The sequence below is a fragment of the Pinus tabuliformis genome, chromosome 2_2 (genome assembly GCF_031772625.1).
Source record: "Pinus tabuliformis cultivar Carrire ecotype Pingquan chromosome 2_2, CPIR1, whole genome shotgun sequence".
In the NCBI taxonomy this organism is placed as follows: domain Eukaryota; kingdom Viridiplantae; phylum Streptophyta; class Pinopsida; order Pinales; family Pinaceae; genus Pinus; species Pinus tabuliformis.
The window spans coordinates 1,048,124,219-1,048,140,278 of record NC_142300.1 but is presented as its reverse complement, the minus strand read 5'-3'; the positions used below and the strand labels follow the sequence as shown (position 1 = coordinate 1,048,140,278).

The following is a 16,060-nucleotide window of genomic DNA, read 5'->3' as shown; positions in this document are numbered from 1 at the left end:
ACATATAAAAATACAAAATCAAAATAAGAGAAAATAAAATAAAATAAAAAGAAATATAAATTCAATTAAGTTAAAATAACATAACAAGACAGGGACCCAACATCTTCTAATTTTCCAAATATCGTCTATATTCAGATTATTGAGCCTTCTTTCGATTTCTAGGGCTTCCCTAAATTTTTGATCATGGAAATGACTAATCTTGGCAATGACCTGAGCCTCCTCAATGCAGATGTGATGCTTAGTTTTTTCTACATGTTCTGCCAAAGCTGAGGAGCAGGTCCTGCCATGCTTGATATCAGTGGATTTCTCATGAATCCTTTGATTAATTGAGCGACCCATCTCACCTATGTAGGGAGTCACACAAGAGCAAGGGATAACGTAAACACCTCTCATATTTTTGGGTCCACTGAGTCTTTTACATATCTTAGGGAGCTCTCGATGGTATCTAGAAGCCTAAAGGTTGAAGGAACCTCATGCTTCCTTAAGATCTTTGCAATCTTGTTTGTGGTCCCTTTGATAAATGTGAGATGTAGCCTTGAAAATCGATCCTTGGGTTCTTTTTTGATCTTAGGACCCTTTTAGGTTTTCAGGGAAACCTTAGTACATTGGTGCCTATTGTATCCATTATTATAGAAAACATTTAGGAGATGAGATTTCTCATCATTAAGATGGTTTTCATTAGAAACTCTTAAAGCTGTAGTCACTAAAGTGTTGAGAACACCAAGATTTTGAGTAGGAAGTGATGAAATTTAGCATGAAGATATTGCTCCATGTGTCATTTCTTCCGAAAAAAATGATGAGAAAAACATTCATCATCCTTCCTTGAAAGGATGATGTCGAGGAATGAAACACTACCATTTCTTTCATATTCCATGGTGAACTTTATGGAACTAGATTGATTGTTAAGATGATGGAGAAAAAATTCCAACTTTTCCTTACCATGGGACCAGATGACACAAGTGTCATCCACAAACCTCTTCCACATCTTAGGAAGAAGTCGAGGAGAGGCCAAGGCCTTTGATTCAAAGTCCTCCATAAATATATTAGCCACCACAGGGGAGAGGGGCGAACCCATGGAAACCCCACAAGTATTTTCATAGAATTCCCCATCAAAAGAGAAGAAAGTAGAGGTGAGACAAATACTGACTAATCTAGTCATAATGCGCTTGATGACTTCAATGGCCTCATTAATAGGGATATTATTGTAGAGGGAGACCACATCGAAACTCAAAAGTTTTTCATGAGGATCTAATTTTATACCCTTTAACTCATTGATAAATGATGAGGAGTCCTTGACAAAGGATTATGTAAGGCCAACAAGGGGTTTAAGCTTTTGGGCTAAATATTTAGCAAGAATATAGGTCGTCCCTCCTATAATGTTGACAATGGGTCTTAGGGAAGCCAATTTCTTATGAATCTTTGGAAGGTCATATATTCTCGGGGTAAGAGGGCTACTTTCTTTTTCCGGAGAAAATAGAGTTCATAATTTCTATTAAAGAGAAATAATAGAAATTACATGCTGTTGATGCCAAGGCATATGCTGTAGTGTGGTTGCTACCACTGCTAAAAAATTATACAAAATTACATCCAGTATGTGTCACTAGGATACGATGGTTCTGTATCCGTCAAAGATAGACAGTGTCTCACAAAATTTAACCAAAAATAGACAGAGTTGAGGAATATATCCCTCATGCAGTAAAATAAGTATAGAACCAATCTGAACTGTGCTGTTATATACAAAAATAAACATGTAGAGCAAAAATTTAGATGGGGAGGTTGTCCCCCTGTTGGAGGCCATCAATATATGGTCGATGATAGAATCTGTAGTCCACCACTGTTCCCAGGCTGAGGGTATATCTGCTCCTTGCCAAACTGTGTTTATGTTGAGAGTCCGTGTGACCTGATGCCATAAATCCTTTGTAACCTCACAGGTGAGAAATAGGTGAGGTGTTGTTTCCTCCTCTTTTCTGCAAAGTACACACCAAGTTGGTCCAGCGAAAGCCCGTTTCCTTAGAGTGGCGCCTGTAGGTAACTTGTCTGCAATGATATTCCACATTAGAAGCCTGGCCCTAGGCTGTGCTTGAAGCTGCCAGATATCAGACCACCAGTTTTTTTGTATGTCTGGTTTCTTAGCTTCGATAAGCTTTATGTAGCCAAGCTTTGGAGCATAAATACCAGATTTGGCAGGCGCCCATATTAGTTCATCTTCCTCCTCATGAAGCTTGATGTGTGATTCGGTAAGTGCTTGTATGTATCCTTTCCAATATTCAGTCCATTCGTCTGACAGATGCCACTGACGATCCGTGACCCATGCCTGTGTGAAGATAGTTGATCGTTGTAGATCGCCAATCTGAGCCAGATATTTTATGCCCCTGTTGTTTAGATGTCGAATCAATCCTTCCGGCAGTAAGTGTGCGTTCCCTGAACCAGGCCAAGGGTCTAAGCCAATACGGACCTGTGCACCATTGCCAATTTTCCATAGCAGGTTATCTCGGATGAGTGGCATAGCTTTTAGTGTGGCCCTCCAGATCGCAGATATGCCTTGGTGGTTCCATGTGGGTCTGCGAAGCCATTCAATGATGTTGGAGGGCCAAATATACTTTTGGTGTATTACTTCCGCCCATAAACTGTCCATCTTGAGGAGTGACCAGCCCTGTTTCGCTGTTAACGCTTGTGCAAACTCTGAAAGAGATTTTAGTCCCCACCCTCCCCATCTCTTGGGCATGGAAACCAGGGACCATCTTGTCCAAGCAAATATCTTACCCTTTTTATTGCCATTCCACAGGAACCTGTTGCAGATTTGTTGAATTTTTTGAATTTTTTTGAGGGACATCCAGTAGACTGGGGTAGCCTCAAGTACCGATTTGATCAGCAGTAGTCTACCAGCTTTTGACAGTAGTCGATGTTGCCAGCAGATGATCCTTTTTTCAATTTTGTTTATAAGCCATGACCAGTGTTCAGATTTATAGCCATCCGGCCTTAATCTGAATCCAAGGTATTTGATGCCCTCCAGCATGTTATTTTCCGAGAAGGGGAAGTGCTGTGTCGCCAGTTGAGTTTCCTGATATGTGCATCTCATCATGGATCTGGTGGATTTCTGCCTGTTGATCTCCATGCCCGTGGCTTTACAGAAGAGTTGTAGAATATCATTTAGTGCAATGGTGTCCCGGACACTTCCATTGAGAAAGATTAATATATCGTCAACAAACAGTAGGTGGGTAAGAGAGTATTGTTCAGTGATTTTGAGACCGCTGAAGTCTCCATTCCTTTTTGCAGCAGCAATGAGCCTGCTCAGTCCCTCCATAACAATAAGGAAGAGTAGTGGGGAAAGGGGGCAGCCTTGCCTGATACCTCTGTTGATGTTAAAGCGAGCAGAGGTTGCACCATTGATAAGGATGGCAAAGGAGACAGATGATATACATCCCATAATCCAGTTTATGAGCATGTGGGGGAATCCCAAATGGGTAAGAATCATCTTAAGGTAGAGCCAATTTACCTTGTCAAAAGCCTTTGCAAGATCGATCTTTAGTGAAATGCCTTTGAGGTTCTTCAACTTAATAGAGTGTAAAGCTTCCTGGGCTGTGCCTATGGCCTCTTGGATGTGGCGGTTTTGGAGAAAGGCAAATTGTTCAGCAGATATATGTGTGGACAAGATAGGTTTAATGCGGTTGGCAATGATTTTGGCAATGATTTTGTAGAGGCAATTACAAAGAGAGATAGGGCGAAAATCATTGAAGGATGTGGGGTCATCAGATTTGGGGATCAAGGCAATGAAGGTCTGGTTCATAGGCGGATGTATGTGCCCAGTGATCCTGCTCTCCTCAATGACTTCCAATAAGTCCCCGCCTAGCAGATCATAAAAAGCCAGGTAGAACTCCACTGGCCAGCCATCTGGCCCCGGACTTTTATCTTTCTTAAACCATTTAAGGGTACTTTCCAGCTCTTGTATAGTAACCGATTGATTAAGGTCTTCAATGTCTTCCTGTCCAACAAACCGAGGAAAATTTCCTGCAAGACTGATGATGTCTGGTAGATTTACAACATTCGGCGCCGTGAATAGTCGCTTAAAGTGTGTTACCCCCAGACTGGCAAGTTGCTGGTGAGTGGTAGCCCAACCATCTGGTTCCCGTGGTAGCTTCCAGATGGTATTTGATGCCTTTCTGCCATTTGCCATATTATGAAAGTATTTAGTATTACTGTCCCCAGCTTTGAGCCAAATGGCTTTGCTTTTGAGTCTCCATAGCTCCTCCTTTTCTTGTAATATCTTCGATTTTTGCCCAAGCAACTGGTTTAGTAATGTTTTTGAATCATCGAATTGATAGCCCGCCCCCTCTCATCAGTCAATAGAGCTATCTGTTCTTCAGTGTCCTTCAGTATCTGTTCATCTCTATTCCGCTTTGATCTCGCCCAGGTCTCAGTCATTTCTTTGAGCTTCTTTAGTCTACCACAGAAATCCATCGCTTTCCTCTGTTCCCTCAGCGGGGGATGTGATGCCCAGAAATCCGTGACCAGCTTGATGAATTCCGGCTCTTCGAGAAATCCAGCAAAGAATTTAAAGGGGGAGCGCGGCTTTAATTTTTTATCGCTGATCTGAAGTAGAAACGGGTGATGATCTGATAGGCCCCCAGTGCTGACCCATTGTCTGTATAAAGGGAACAATTGTATCAATTCCTCATGTATCATATATCTGTCTAACCGCCGCCCCAGAGCAGCCTCTCCTGTGCGCTGATTGTGCCAAGTAGGAAGCTTCTTGTTCATGGGGATATCCACGAGGTGGTGTGCATCTAATAACATGTTCATTTGATCCGCAATAGGGTCGCTCTGAGCATGAGGTCCCCAGGATTCTACAACCCCCAATGAGAAATTGAAATCACCCCCAATCACTGTATTCTGAGTGATATGATTGCCATTTAGAAAATTTTGCCAAAATGGGAGTCTATTCTGATTAGGCCCGTAAATATTAATAATTCTGATGGGGATGCCCAAGTCACCCATAAATATGTCCATGCCGAGGAAGCCACTACCCCCCCAAACAGAGAGTAGCCTGCTTTTTCTAGGATTTATTCCAATGAGCAGCCCGCCAGATCGACCACTCGCATCCAATCCATGTAAAACCCAGCCAGGGAGCATAGCTTGTAGACTTCGCACCGCCACCTCGGATGTACAAAGTGTTTCCTGAAGGAAAATGATATCGCATCTAGATTCATGTAAGAGTCTTTTCAGAGCCAGTCTTTTTTTGGGGTTGGCTAGTCCCCTGCAATTATAGGAGAGCCAGATCATGGGGAACCGCAGGTCAGGGGCTCAATAGCTCTAAGTGCCCGATCAATGGTAAACTGTCGCCCCATGGCGACTTCCGCAACAGCATTTAGTTTTGCTGAAGAGATTTTAGATGGTCTGCCTCGCTTTTGCTTGCGGTGGCTACCAGGGGATGATCCCAGTCCCAGAGTTCTAGAATGTGCCTGGGGTCTCAGATGATAGTGATGTGATCCGGATCCGACCGGAGAGGAGGGGGAATCAGGACAGCCCAATACCAGGTTGTGAGAGGGAGGTGTGGTAGAGAAAGTGGGTGGAGGGGCAATGGTGCAAAGGATGGAGGGGAGGGGGACATTTTCTGTGTGGGAAGTCCGCAAAGAAGAGTATACAATAGATTGCATATCATCAGAAAAATTGTGAGTACAATTGGGAGTGGAAGCATTACCCGGATGAGTAGGTGCAGCCTCCGCAGTCTTGGAGCGAGTACGCGGTGGCCCTGGAGTAGATGAATCCTTCCTTCGAGCAATCTTGTTGGTACTATCACCCGCCTTCTTGGATGGAGTCTCCTGTTGAGTCTGCTCCCCTTCCGTAGGAATATTAGCTCCTGCATTTTGATCCACTGTGGTCTGCTGTCGAGGTCCTTTGGTATCCTCAGAAGTCACCCCCGAATTCAGTGGACAATCCTTATAGAGATGGCCAATTTTATGGCATCTTCGACAGCGGAAGGGAACGCCTTCGTAGTCTAGTAGCTGTTTGCGTGAGACATGGCTGTGGTGCAGGGTGATTTTCTCCTCTAATCCCGGTCTGGTGTCCAAGTGGACAAGTATGCGAGCCATTGTCCTGATTCCCGATTTCTCATACGATCTGTCGTGCTCCAGGTAGGTACCTAGAGTGTCCCCAATTCTCTTAAAAACATACGGGTTCCAAAATTGCCAGGGCAGACCAGGTAGGCGAACCCAGATGGGTCCAGCCCCCAGTTGTTCACGTTCCGGGTCGAAGAGAGGATCCCAACGCTTGAGCATGACTGGTGCTAACTCAATGTGCCAATACTGAGAGAGGATCCACTGGGTGTATTCGGGTCTATGGAAATGTAAGGCGAACCAGCCCCTCGTGAGGACCATGATATCTGGAAGTTCTTTGAGTAAAGTGCCCCAAATCTCCTCCACCCAGAGCTTGAGTCGTTCCACAGAGTAGGTGCGTCCACGGACCCTACCGACCAGGACCTTGCGAGAAGAATCCATCACATCCGGCAGCGGTGCTTCAGGCCCAAAGTTGATGTTGAAGTCCGAATCAGTTGCTCGAAGGCATCTGCCTTTTGTCACCTTCTCTGAGCGCTTTCCAAAAGGATTCTCCCTAAGAAGTTTACGACAAGGATCAGTAGAGCTATGCTGTGCGGATCCAGCGGATCGAGCCGGTAGCGGCGGGGTAGTAAAGCATCCCGAGCGAATCGGAGAGCGAGGAACAGAGCTACTAGTGCCCGGGAGAAGGGATAGGGAGGAGCGGTGGGGGGTCTGTTGGGCCAGCGGCATAAAGGAAACGGAAGGTGATTGAGAGTTTGATGGAGGCGGAGGCGGTGGGGGCTGTGGTAATGCAGGGCGGTTGGAAATCTGGAGCGGAGCGTCGAGAGAAGGCGAGTTCTGAAAGCATGAGCCCAACAACTGAATCGTCGCAGGAGATAGGGGCGGACATTCAAGTGGCAGAGAGTCGACGAGGTTGAAGTCTGGGGATTTGTTCTTCCCAGTGAGCGGCAGGTGCGGCTGCTGAGACGAAGCACCTGTCTCGTAGCCCAGTGCAACACTCCGCGGGAGCATATGAGGCCGCTTCGGATGCGCCCAGATGTCTTGGTGAGGCGTGGGGTCCGCCTCGTAGTCAACAATATCTTCTTCTCCCATGCTGTCTGTCGGTGCAGTGTATGCCAACAAGAAACGATCAGGGAAATCGTCCAGCGAAAAGGTTGGGGGGCCAGAGCACCAGTGTATCCAGGAGGGGACCGCAGAGTATAATAATGCGCCGAGAAACCCGTCGCTGTTGTCGTTACTCAGACTGTCAGTGATCCCTGTACCCAATGCGCAAAACGCCTGTCGCCATGGTTAGTCGACCCTGTAACAAGACCTAGGGTTTAGGGTTCCACCATTGTAGCAGGAGCGCTCCGCCTGTCCTCTTCTGTGTCTGATCTCTCGCTTATCCTTTTTCTTCCACTTTGTTATTCTTGTTAGAGTGGGGATTAATGGAAGATGTATATGGGGTTTTAGGGTGTGGGTTGAAAATTAAATTGATTAATTATATTAGGTTTTAGGGTGTGGGTTGAAAATTAAATTGATTAATTATATTATTTAGCGTAGAGTTAATGTTTGAATATATTAAAATTAGGGTGTTTTTTATTTTAATTTGATGATACAATTTTAAATAAGGTTGCTAATGACATTTAAAGATTGAATTTTATAGGTTAAAATTTTTAAATTTTAAGTTTTTAAAAGTCTATTGGTGATTAAAATTTAGATTTTTTAAAATAAATTAAGAATCAAATATATATGATGAATTGAGAAAATGTCATTTTACAATATTAATTTATGTTTGTATTAGTTAAAATGAGATCAATTTATAGGATATTTTTATATGAGGATTATAAGGAATATCTGCCGGTTGTACCAAAAATTAAATTTAGATTATTTATGTTTATTAGAGTGAGGTTAGTGTGCAGGGCTTTTTAAATTTGTATAATTTTTAGAAATAACTATATCAAATATAATAAGAATTGAACTTATGATGGTTATGTTTGGTGGAGTGAAGTTAATTATGTATGACATTTTTTCTCTATGAATTTTAAAAAATGGTATTGAAATTGGATTTGGAGTAGTTATGTTGGGTAGAGGGTTGAATTTCTTGTAATGTATAGTTTTGAAGATTTTAAAGTAAAGCCGTATTAAAGAGAATCAAGTGCAAACTAATTGTGTTAGCCAACATTAAATGAAACTTCTAAAACATGTTGTTTTGAGGATTATGAATTCAACACATACAAATTGCATTAAAAATTTAGCCTAAGTTAGTTGTATTGACAAAAATGTGGTAAATGAAAGAAAACATATGTGCAAAACTTCCTACACTAATCAATGATAAACACACTTGCAGTAATAAGGAACACATAAACATACAACCCCTAAGCAACAATTTCTTGGGAGAAACCCATTTAGGATAAAAATAAGACACTATAAAGCAAGCTCTATATATTATATAATGATAAACAATGTTTACAATACACTTTTATAGCCATGCTTTAACATCCGTAATATGCAATGAGCTTCTCTAAACCAAATTAGGCCTACACTATGCACTCGAATATTACATTGACCACACAAACATATTTAGATTAATAAACCAATTCTTGAAACCCATACCATGAAACATCTTACAATGTATTATTCCAAGCCATTGAACATACTTCATTAAATAAAATAACATAAACAAATGCTATGGGTTACCTAGTACAAAGGATGCATAAATCATGTATTGTAACACAACATTAAAAATCAAACTTAAATTATACAACATTAATTGTATAAAGGTCATCATAACAACTTATAACAAATCAAATTTAACCCAACAATAAAACTCTTTAATTATACCACTTTAAAAAATGCCCAAGAAAACCATATATATTACATTAAAAATTGAGTTCAAATTATTGCCAAAGGCTTCTTATTTCAACTTAAGGTGGATGAAGATCTATTGATTTTTTATTTTTATTTTTTTAATTGAGGGCCTAGATTGATTCTCAAGGGAATATGATCAACATATGCTTAGTCTTAATGCTTATCAAGGACTATACGGTATTAAAGAGTTTGTTAGGTTGCATTGACTTTTAATAAATTTAATAAATTATATTTCTGTGGGCCCACCAATTACCTAGGAATTTGAGATTATTCCAATTCTAATAAGTTTTTCCATGATAAGTTCTTCATTATTATTTATAACATTCATTTATATAAGTAAATTTTATTTAACAAAATGGTCCATTACTTTTAATAAATTAAAAAAATTAGATTTGTGCCACTTTGCTCCCTACCCACCAATTCCTAGGGATTTGAGATTATTCTAATTCCAATAAGTTCCTCACTATTATTTATAACATTCATTTATAATCCTTTTTTTCTTAAGTTAAAGTTGACCCATAACATTTTTATACATGGTTAATTAGGTAAATGTGTGCATTAGTAAGACATTTTTTGTGTTGCAATAGTTTTTTGGTTATATTTTTGAATCTTTCGACTATGTCAACCACATTAATATTTTTAATGTGGTTGTACTAGTATATATATTCCATTTCAAACATACACATAACTTTACAAATTTTCAAATAAAACCATATAAACTGAAGGGTAATTAAATCTAAACTGCCAAAAATAAAATCAATATTTTTTTATTTGTTTTCTAAGTTGTATGTTTTAACATGACTTCACACTTAATCTTTGGTTTGAGAAATCATGACTCAAGGATATCTAAACCATCAAAATCACTCAGAGATCATGCTCGACTTAACCATCAAAATCACTATGACATCGTGCTCAGCGTATGCTACACCAACCCTTAACATGATTGAATTTTTTCCCACTAGGCCACACCAACCCTTAACATGATTGGATTTTTTTCCACTAATAACTTTAACATCATAAAATGCCTTCACAATATATCCCATTACTATCTACACTATACCCTCTAAATAAAAATAAAATCAATATTATATAATAAATTTAAAATAAATAAATAAATAAAATATAATTTTGTGAATATGCTATTAAATTACAAATAAACTGTCCATTTATTATAAAGCCACCATCCACTTACCAATACCTGCCAATTAACTACTTCTAATACCTTACCCAAAAATATCGCATTTCATGATTATTGTGAGAAATTTAAATTTGATTTCACCTCTACTTAGTCCACCGCCAAGAACATCATGGAGAAGGAAAAACAGTGAAATGATGAGGACGCACAACCGGCAGCGTCATCGCGGACAAAGAAACGGTCACATTGAAGAACAAAGTTTCAAGAGACGGTCCGCGTAAAGATCGATTACTTTCCTTTGAAACAAACGAGTAAATCGCTGACACGTTAACGAAATTAATACCGACAATGTGACAGCTATCAGTGTCACATCTGGCCGTATATTATCTGCCACCTGGCACGCTGTGAGCTGTAGATTTCAATAGACGTTGGGATTCGGCTTCCACACGCTATAAATGTATACATTGTCGTGTTTCAGAGATTTGCTAACGTGCTCTCTGTGAAAAACCAGAACAAACCAATCCAAACCAAAATGGCTTCTCTGCGGATATATTCAATGTGTACATCCTCGGCCTTCCTGTTGTCTCTACTCCTTTGCAGTATGCACCTAACAACATCGTTTGCTTCGGTCTCACCAGAGGAAACGGTACAAGGCGGTGAGCAATGCGAACCCATCTTTGAGATTAAGTAAACAGACTGGGATTTTGGGCTTGTCATTTGTTATGTGAAACCATGGATGGAATTTTGACAGGTATCGTGCATTTGGAGGCTTCTCCACCTGCTCCTTTGGCGGAGAATAGTTCCCTGATTCTAGCAGCAAGTCGAACGCACAGGCATGATCCATTAGACAACTTCAAGCGCTATGGTGGGGGATGGAATATCACCAATAAGCATTATTGGGCTGTAAGAGATTGAACCCTGTTAGAAATCAGTTCATCTCATGGCCATGTATATACAAACACCCAATAATAAATCCTCACCCCTACAAATATATATATACAGGGACACACGTATACATATACACACCCACCCATCTCTGTGTTTATTATTAGATGTGTGGGAATTCTATGCATATACACCCATCTGCGTATATAGCGTTAGGTGTGTGGAAATGCTGATGTCTGTAATATATTGGTGGTACATATTGTATGGTTATACAAATGCTGACAATATAAACGTTGTGTATGCATTTAGTGTTTGATTATGCTGATATGTATGGACCCTTGTGCTGCTTGGCTTCTTCAGGCCAGTTGTTATAGTGCATCTCTTTGATTCTGAGAAAAATTATCGTGCTAATGAGTGTGTAAATATCTGTGTGCAGTCTGTTGGTTTCACTGGCGCGCCATATTTTGCCATTGGTGGCGTTTGGTTTATAGGGTTTGGACTGGTACTGTTAGTGTTACTTTGCTATCACTGCTGCTGTAAACGGAGGGTGAAACTTGATAAACTCCACGAGAAGACCTACACCATTTCGCTCATCCTCCTCGTACTTTTCACCTGTGGAGGAATGTAAGAAATTTATGTTCCTTCTCCTGGAATATCAGAATGTTTTCATTGTTTTGTTTTTATTTACATCTTTCTGTTTTGTAGAAATTGCTTGAAAAATATCCCTAAATAAGTGCAGGGTAGGACCTTAGTTTTGAAGGATAGACCTTGCACTAACCATTCCGTGGGAAGTTTGATCAGAGTCTTTTACTCGGCTGACTTTACAGGTAGATTAGGACCTTATTGGGTAGACAAAGGACCTTGTTGCCTTGAAGGCATACCTAAGAACTTTCTTGTCCTTTCAGGGCCAACCCTTCTATGGAGTAAGTGATAACCGGATTTGGGGACAACCTTTCAAGCAAGGTTTGATCAGAGCTTTCTATTGGGTTGACATCACTGGACGATTAGGACACGATTGACTGGACCAGGCCTTTTACTGCCTGAAAGGCTTACCGGAGACCTTTAATGCCCGTACTTTGGAAAGATTGACCTTGCAGGATCAACTAGTTAGACGGGTTGATCATGGCCTTTTACTGGGTTGGCCTTACAGGAAGATTAGAATCTTATGAGCAGGACCTTACTTCCTGAAAGTCTTACCTCGGGGCTTTCAGGAAAAATTGGTTAGAATGCTGATCAGGACCTTTCACTTTGTTGTTCTTACAGGAAAACCGGGACCAGACTGCTTGCTAAGACCTTTAACGACCTTATTTTCGAAGCATTGACCTTTCAGGGCCAACCAGTTAGAAGGGTAGACGAGGGCCTTTTGCTGGGTTGATCTTTCAGGAAGATTAGTGCCTTACTGAGTGGTTGAGGACCTTGCCAATTGAAAGGATTACCTCAGATCTTTCATGCCCTTACTTAAAACCTGTCAGGACCAACTCTTCTAACTTGTAAGTGATAACTGACTGGCATAACCTTTTGAACACATGTACAACCTTTCAAACAAGCACTGATCAAATTTCAGAAGAATCAGTAGCGGAGCAACTGTAGCTTCCTTAGGCTTAGTTGCCATTTCGAGTGGTTAGCTATTCTGCCAAAATCTGCCGGGACTTGAACATGTCATCATACCTTTGAAACCCAGTCCATTCGGGTGAGGCAGATCGCAGCTGGAATGGAACCTTGATGGACTGCTTAGTACAGCCATAGATTTACAATATCACATTCAGTTCGTGCTGCTCATCAGTCTTGACGTTAGTTCTGATGTTCATATTTTGACCCTTTTGATTGACAAAAGCCATAATTTCCCGATACTGAGAGTCTGAGACATCATTATTCAAGGCATAATGCTCTGGCATAGCGGAGACATAATGTTCTTTCATGTCTGTACCAGATTTCCTTGAAAATCACTGTAAACTGGTCTGATATTTTGGCCCTTAATGAAAGGAGGACCAAGAAAAGCTCGGCCTCATCTACACTGAGCTTTCTCCTAGGAGCCCAGTGCATGCATGTAGGCTGGGCACCCCATTCTAGATGCGTCGGGTTAAGGGCTTGTGTGGTTTTAACCCTGGCCTACTTCTCTAGATAAGCAGGCAGGGTCTCTGTTAGGGGATGAAGAATGAGAGTTTGTAGTGATTGTTTTTGTGATGAGGATGTTCTGCAGCAGCATATCATCAGAAGCAGGTTCTGTGAGTCTTCAGATTTTCATGGTGCAGAGCAGTGAGGGCAAAACAGTGGTCATATAATAATGCAGAAATTATGGAGGAGTTAGAGAGCACATGTTTATGTCAACCTCTCTCTTTTCCAGATTAGGTTGCTGTCCAGAATTAGTAGTATAGCTTCAGTTCAGATTTGGTAGTTGCTTTTCTATTATGAGTTTGCTTTTCCAGTTTCAAAAAAAGTGCTCAAGTGTATTCCAGTTTTATGAGGCGGTGCTGATCCCAAAGATAGAACTGAGGTGCTTGGCATGGTTTGGCCTTCTCCAGTGGAGCAAATTCCTACGAGCCCACTGCATGTATGTATGCAGGCTGGGTGCTCCATTCTAGATGCCTATGGTTAAGTTCTTGTGCATTTTTAACCCTAGCCTACATCTTTATATAAGTAGGCAGAGTCTCCCATAAGGGCATGCAGAAGGATAGTCTGTTGTAATTTCTTTTGTACATTTTTCTTTTACTGTTTTCTGTTTGTATTTTCAGTTAGCTATGTGTTTTTAGATCTAGCATATAAACTGGCAGTTTTGTGACACTGATGTTACAGGAATTTTCAGGAGAGAATCACGATAGCTCCGCATTGTTGACTTCAGTTCCTGTCTCCTGCATAGATTTTCCTTTGCCCTGCAAGTGTTCTGAGTTCTAACTTCCTTCTCACAAGTCAGATTCTTTTCCTTCCTGTATTTTTCCTTCTAGCCTGGTGACCCTTGTAACTTGTTGTATCTATCCTCTTCCTGCCTTTGACAGATGACTCTGCTCTGCGGATTCCTTCCTGGTTGCTTCTTTCTGCATTTCCTTAGATGATGCCTCATGGGGTGATAGCAGCTTATTTCATTGTAGCAAACAGCATGATTAAACACAGATTCTGCCAATTCCTGGTAATAAAACCGATGCCACTTCACTTAGTCTAGATTGCCATCCTTTGCAATCATGGATCAGATTCTGCCAATTCCTGGTGGCTCAGATTTTGCCAATTCTTGGTAATAAAACCAATGCCACTTCTCTTAGTCTAGATTTCCATCCTTTGCGATGATGGCTCACGCTTATTTGGGCTCACCATTTCTCAAACTTGGTGTTACCTGCTTTAAAATGCCACGATTGACCCTGCATTTATCTTTCATATCAACATATTCGAGCTCCATCAAAATATGCTTTTGTCCTTCGATAGCTTCTGTCACAAGCAGCATGATTAAAGTTTAAACACACCTTCTGCTAATTCCTGGCAATAATGTGAAGGTTCCTTCTGTTAATCCAGATTGCCATCCTCTGCAATGATGGTTGGCACTTATTGGGCTCATCATTTCTCAAACTTGGAGTTACCTGCGTTAAAATGCCATGATTGAGTCCTGTGTTATCTTTGGATGTCAACCTATCTGAGCTCCATCAAAGTAGCCTCAGGCCATTGATAGCCCATGTTGCTCTACATTGGATCTCAAGACCCAAAGACTCGATTTTTATAAGTTATTAAGGAAATTCTTTTCTAATTGTTCCTTTTTCATTGTGTAGTTATCCTGACCTATGATGAATGCCAGTGCTCTGATTCTTTTGTTGTACTTGTTGTAAATGGAGCATCTGGATAATATATTTTTCTTGTCTTCCATTTCTTTGACCTTAACATAATCTTTCTTATGCCTTAAAGCTTTCCATGTCTCTTTGAGGGTTATTCATCTTGATATGTTCATCTTGATGTGTGCAGAGCCGGGAGCATCTTGCTTTATGTTGGACAGGATAAGTTTCATCGCAATATATCTCATACCTTGGATTATGTTGTTGATCAGTCCGAGTTCACAGTCCAAAGCCTAAGAAATGTGTCAGGGTATCTTGACCTTGCAAAAACTACGGGCGTAGACCAAGTGTTCCTTCCTGTAAGTGACCAACAAAACATTGATGATTTGAATAGAAAGTTGAATAGGGCAGCAAATGATCTGGAGTCCAGAACCAAAGACAATTCTCGGACAATAAGGGATGTACTGGAGAATGTGTAAGCATCTCTGGAACAACATCTTTAACTTGCATGTCAGAGTTACTCATCTGAGAAGTTGTGCTGCTGGATTAATTAATCCAGTTTTGTCTTTGTTTTATTACTTGCATTAAGCTAATAAGCTGTGATTTTCCTGAGCCAGGCGATTTACCTTAATTGTGGTGGCTGCAGCAATGCTGGTTCTGGCATTTCTTGGACTTTGTATGATTTACTACCTGTTTCTAATACCCAAATGCACCATAAGATTGGGACTTCAATTTTATGTCTGAGCATTTGCGCTTATTGAACTTTAAATCTGTTTTCCTTATTATTATTTTTTACTTAATTTTTTGAACTAATCTGATCCCTGTGATTGTTGGTTGGCAGTATTTTCTATTCTTGGACTCAAGACTCTGGTTTACTTGTAAGTTCTATATGTAGAAAAACTTGTTTTTTCCACGAGGATAAAAAATGCATGAAGATATGGTTTGATAAATTAAACCATTAAACATTGTCCTGTTGATTATCTGTTTCTGCTTTGTTTCTCAGTTTGGTACTTGGTGCATGGTTTCTTGTGGCGGGAACATTTATTCTTTGTGGAGTGTTCGTTTTATTAAACAGGTAAGTTGGTTTTATCTCTAAACCCCCGCGGTATTCGTGTCCAAAATATAAGGTGGTCAGCACTTCCAGTAACACATTTGGATTGTCATTGTCAAATACTTGGTTGATATTTTTCCCTTCAAAATAAAAGCCTGCAATGATGTTTTTTCTTGCAGAAAGAAAAACAACAATTAAATTAAAAAGGTTACATTTGATGGATTATTTTTTTGTTCTGCAAAGTTTACCACTATTAAATCTTTGCCTCTTGATATTTTGTTGACATCCAAATAGGCCTTCAGGGTGAAAAAAACCTCCCTTGAAATGTCAATTT

The 16,060-nt window shown here is 40.5% G+C and overlaps 2 protein-coding genes across 3 annotated transcripts in view; both read left to right on the top strand.

The window, feature by feature from the left end:
• LOC149196958 (jacalin-related lectin 3-like) overlaps window positions 1-16,060 on the top strand; it is a 274,881-nt gene that overhangs the window by 30,037 nt on the left and 228,784 nt on the right. The gene's annotated exons all lie outside the window — the stretch shown is intronic.
• LOC149196961 (uncharacterized) lies at window positions 10,521-15,902 on the top strand. The gene is made up of 7 exons (XM_089405696.1): window positions 10,521-10,694; window positions 10,790-10,941; window positions 11,360-11,547; window positions 14,866-15,150; window positions 15,293-15,351; window positions 15,517-15,553; window positions 15,679-15,902. The coding sequence occupies exons 1-7, from the start codon at window positions 10,571-10,573 to the stop codon at window positions 15,752-15,754; spliced, it is 921 nt and encodes a 306-aa protein (XP_089261822.1). The 5' UTR covers window positions 10,521-10,570; the 3' UTR covers window positions 15,755-15,902.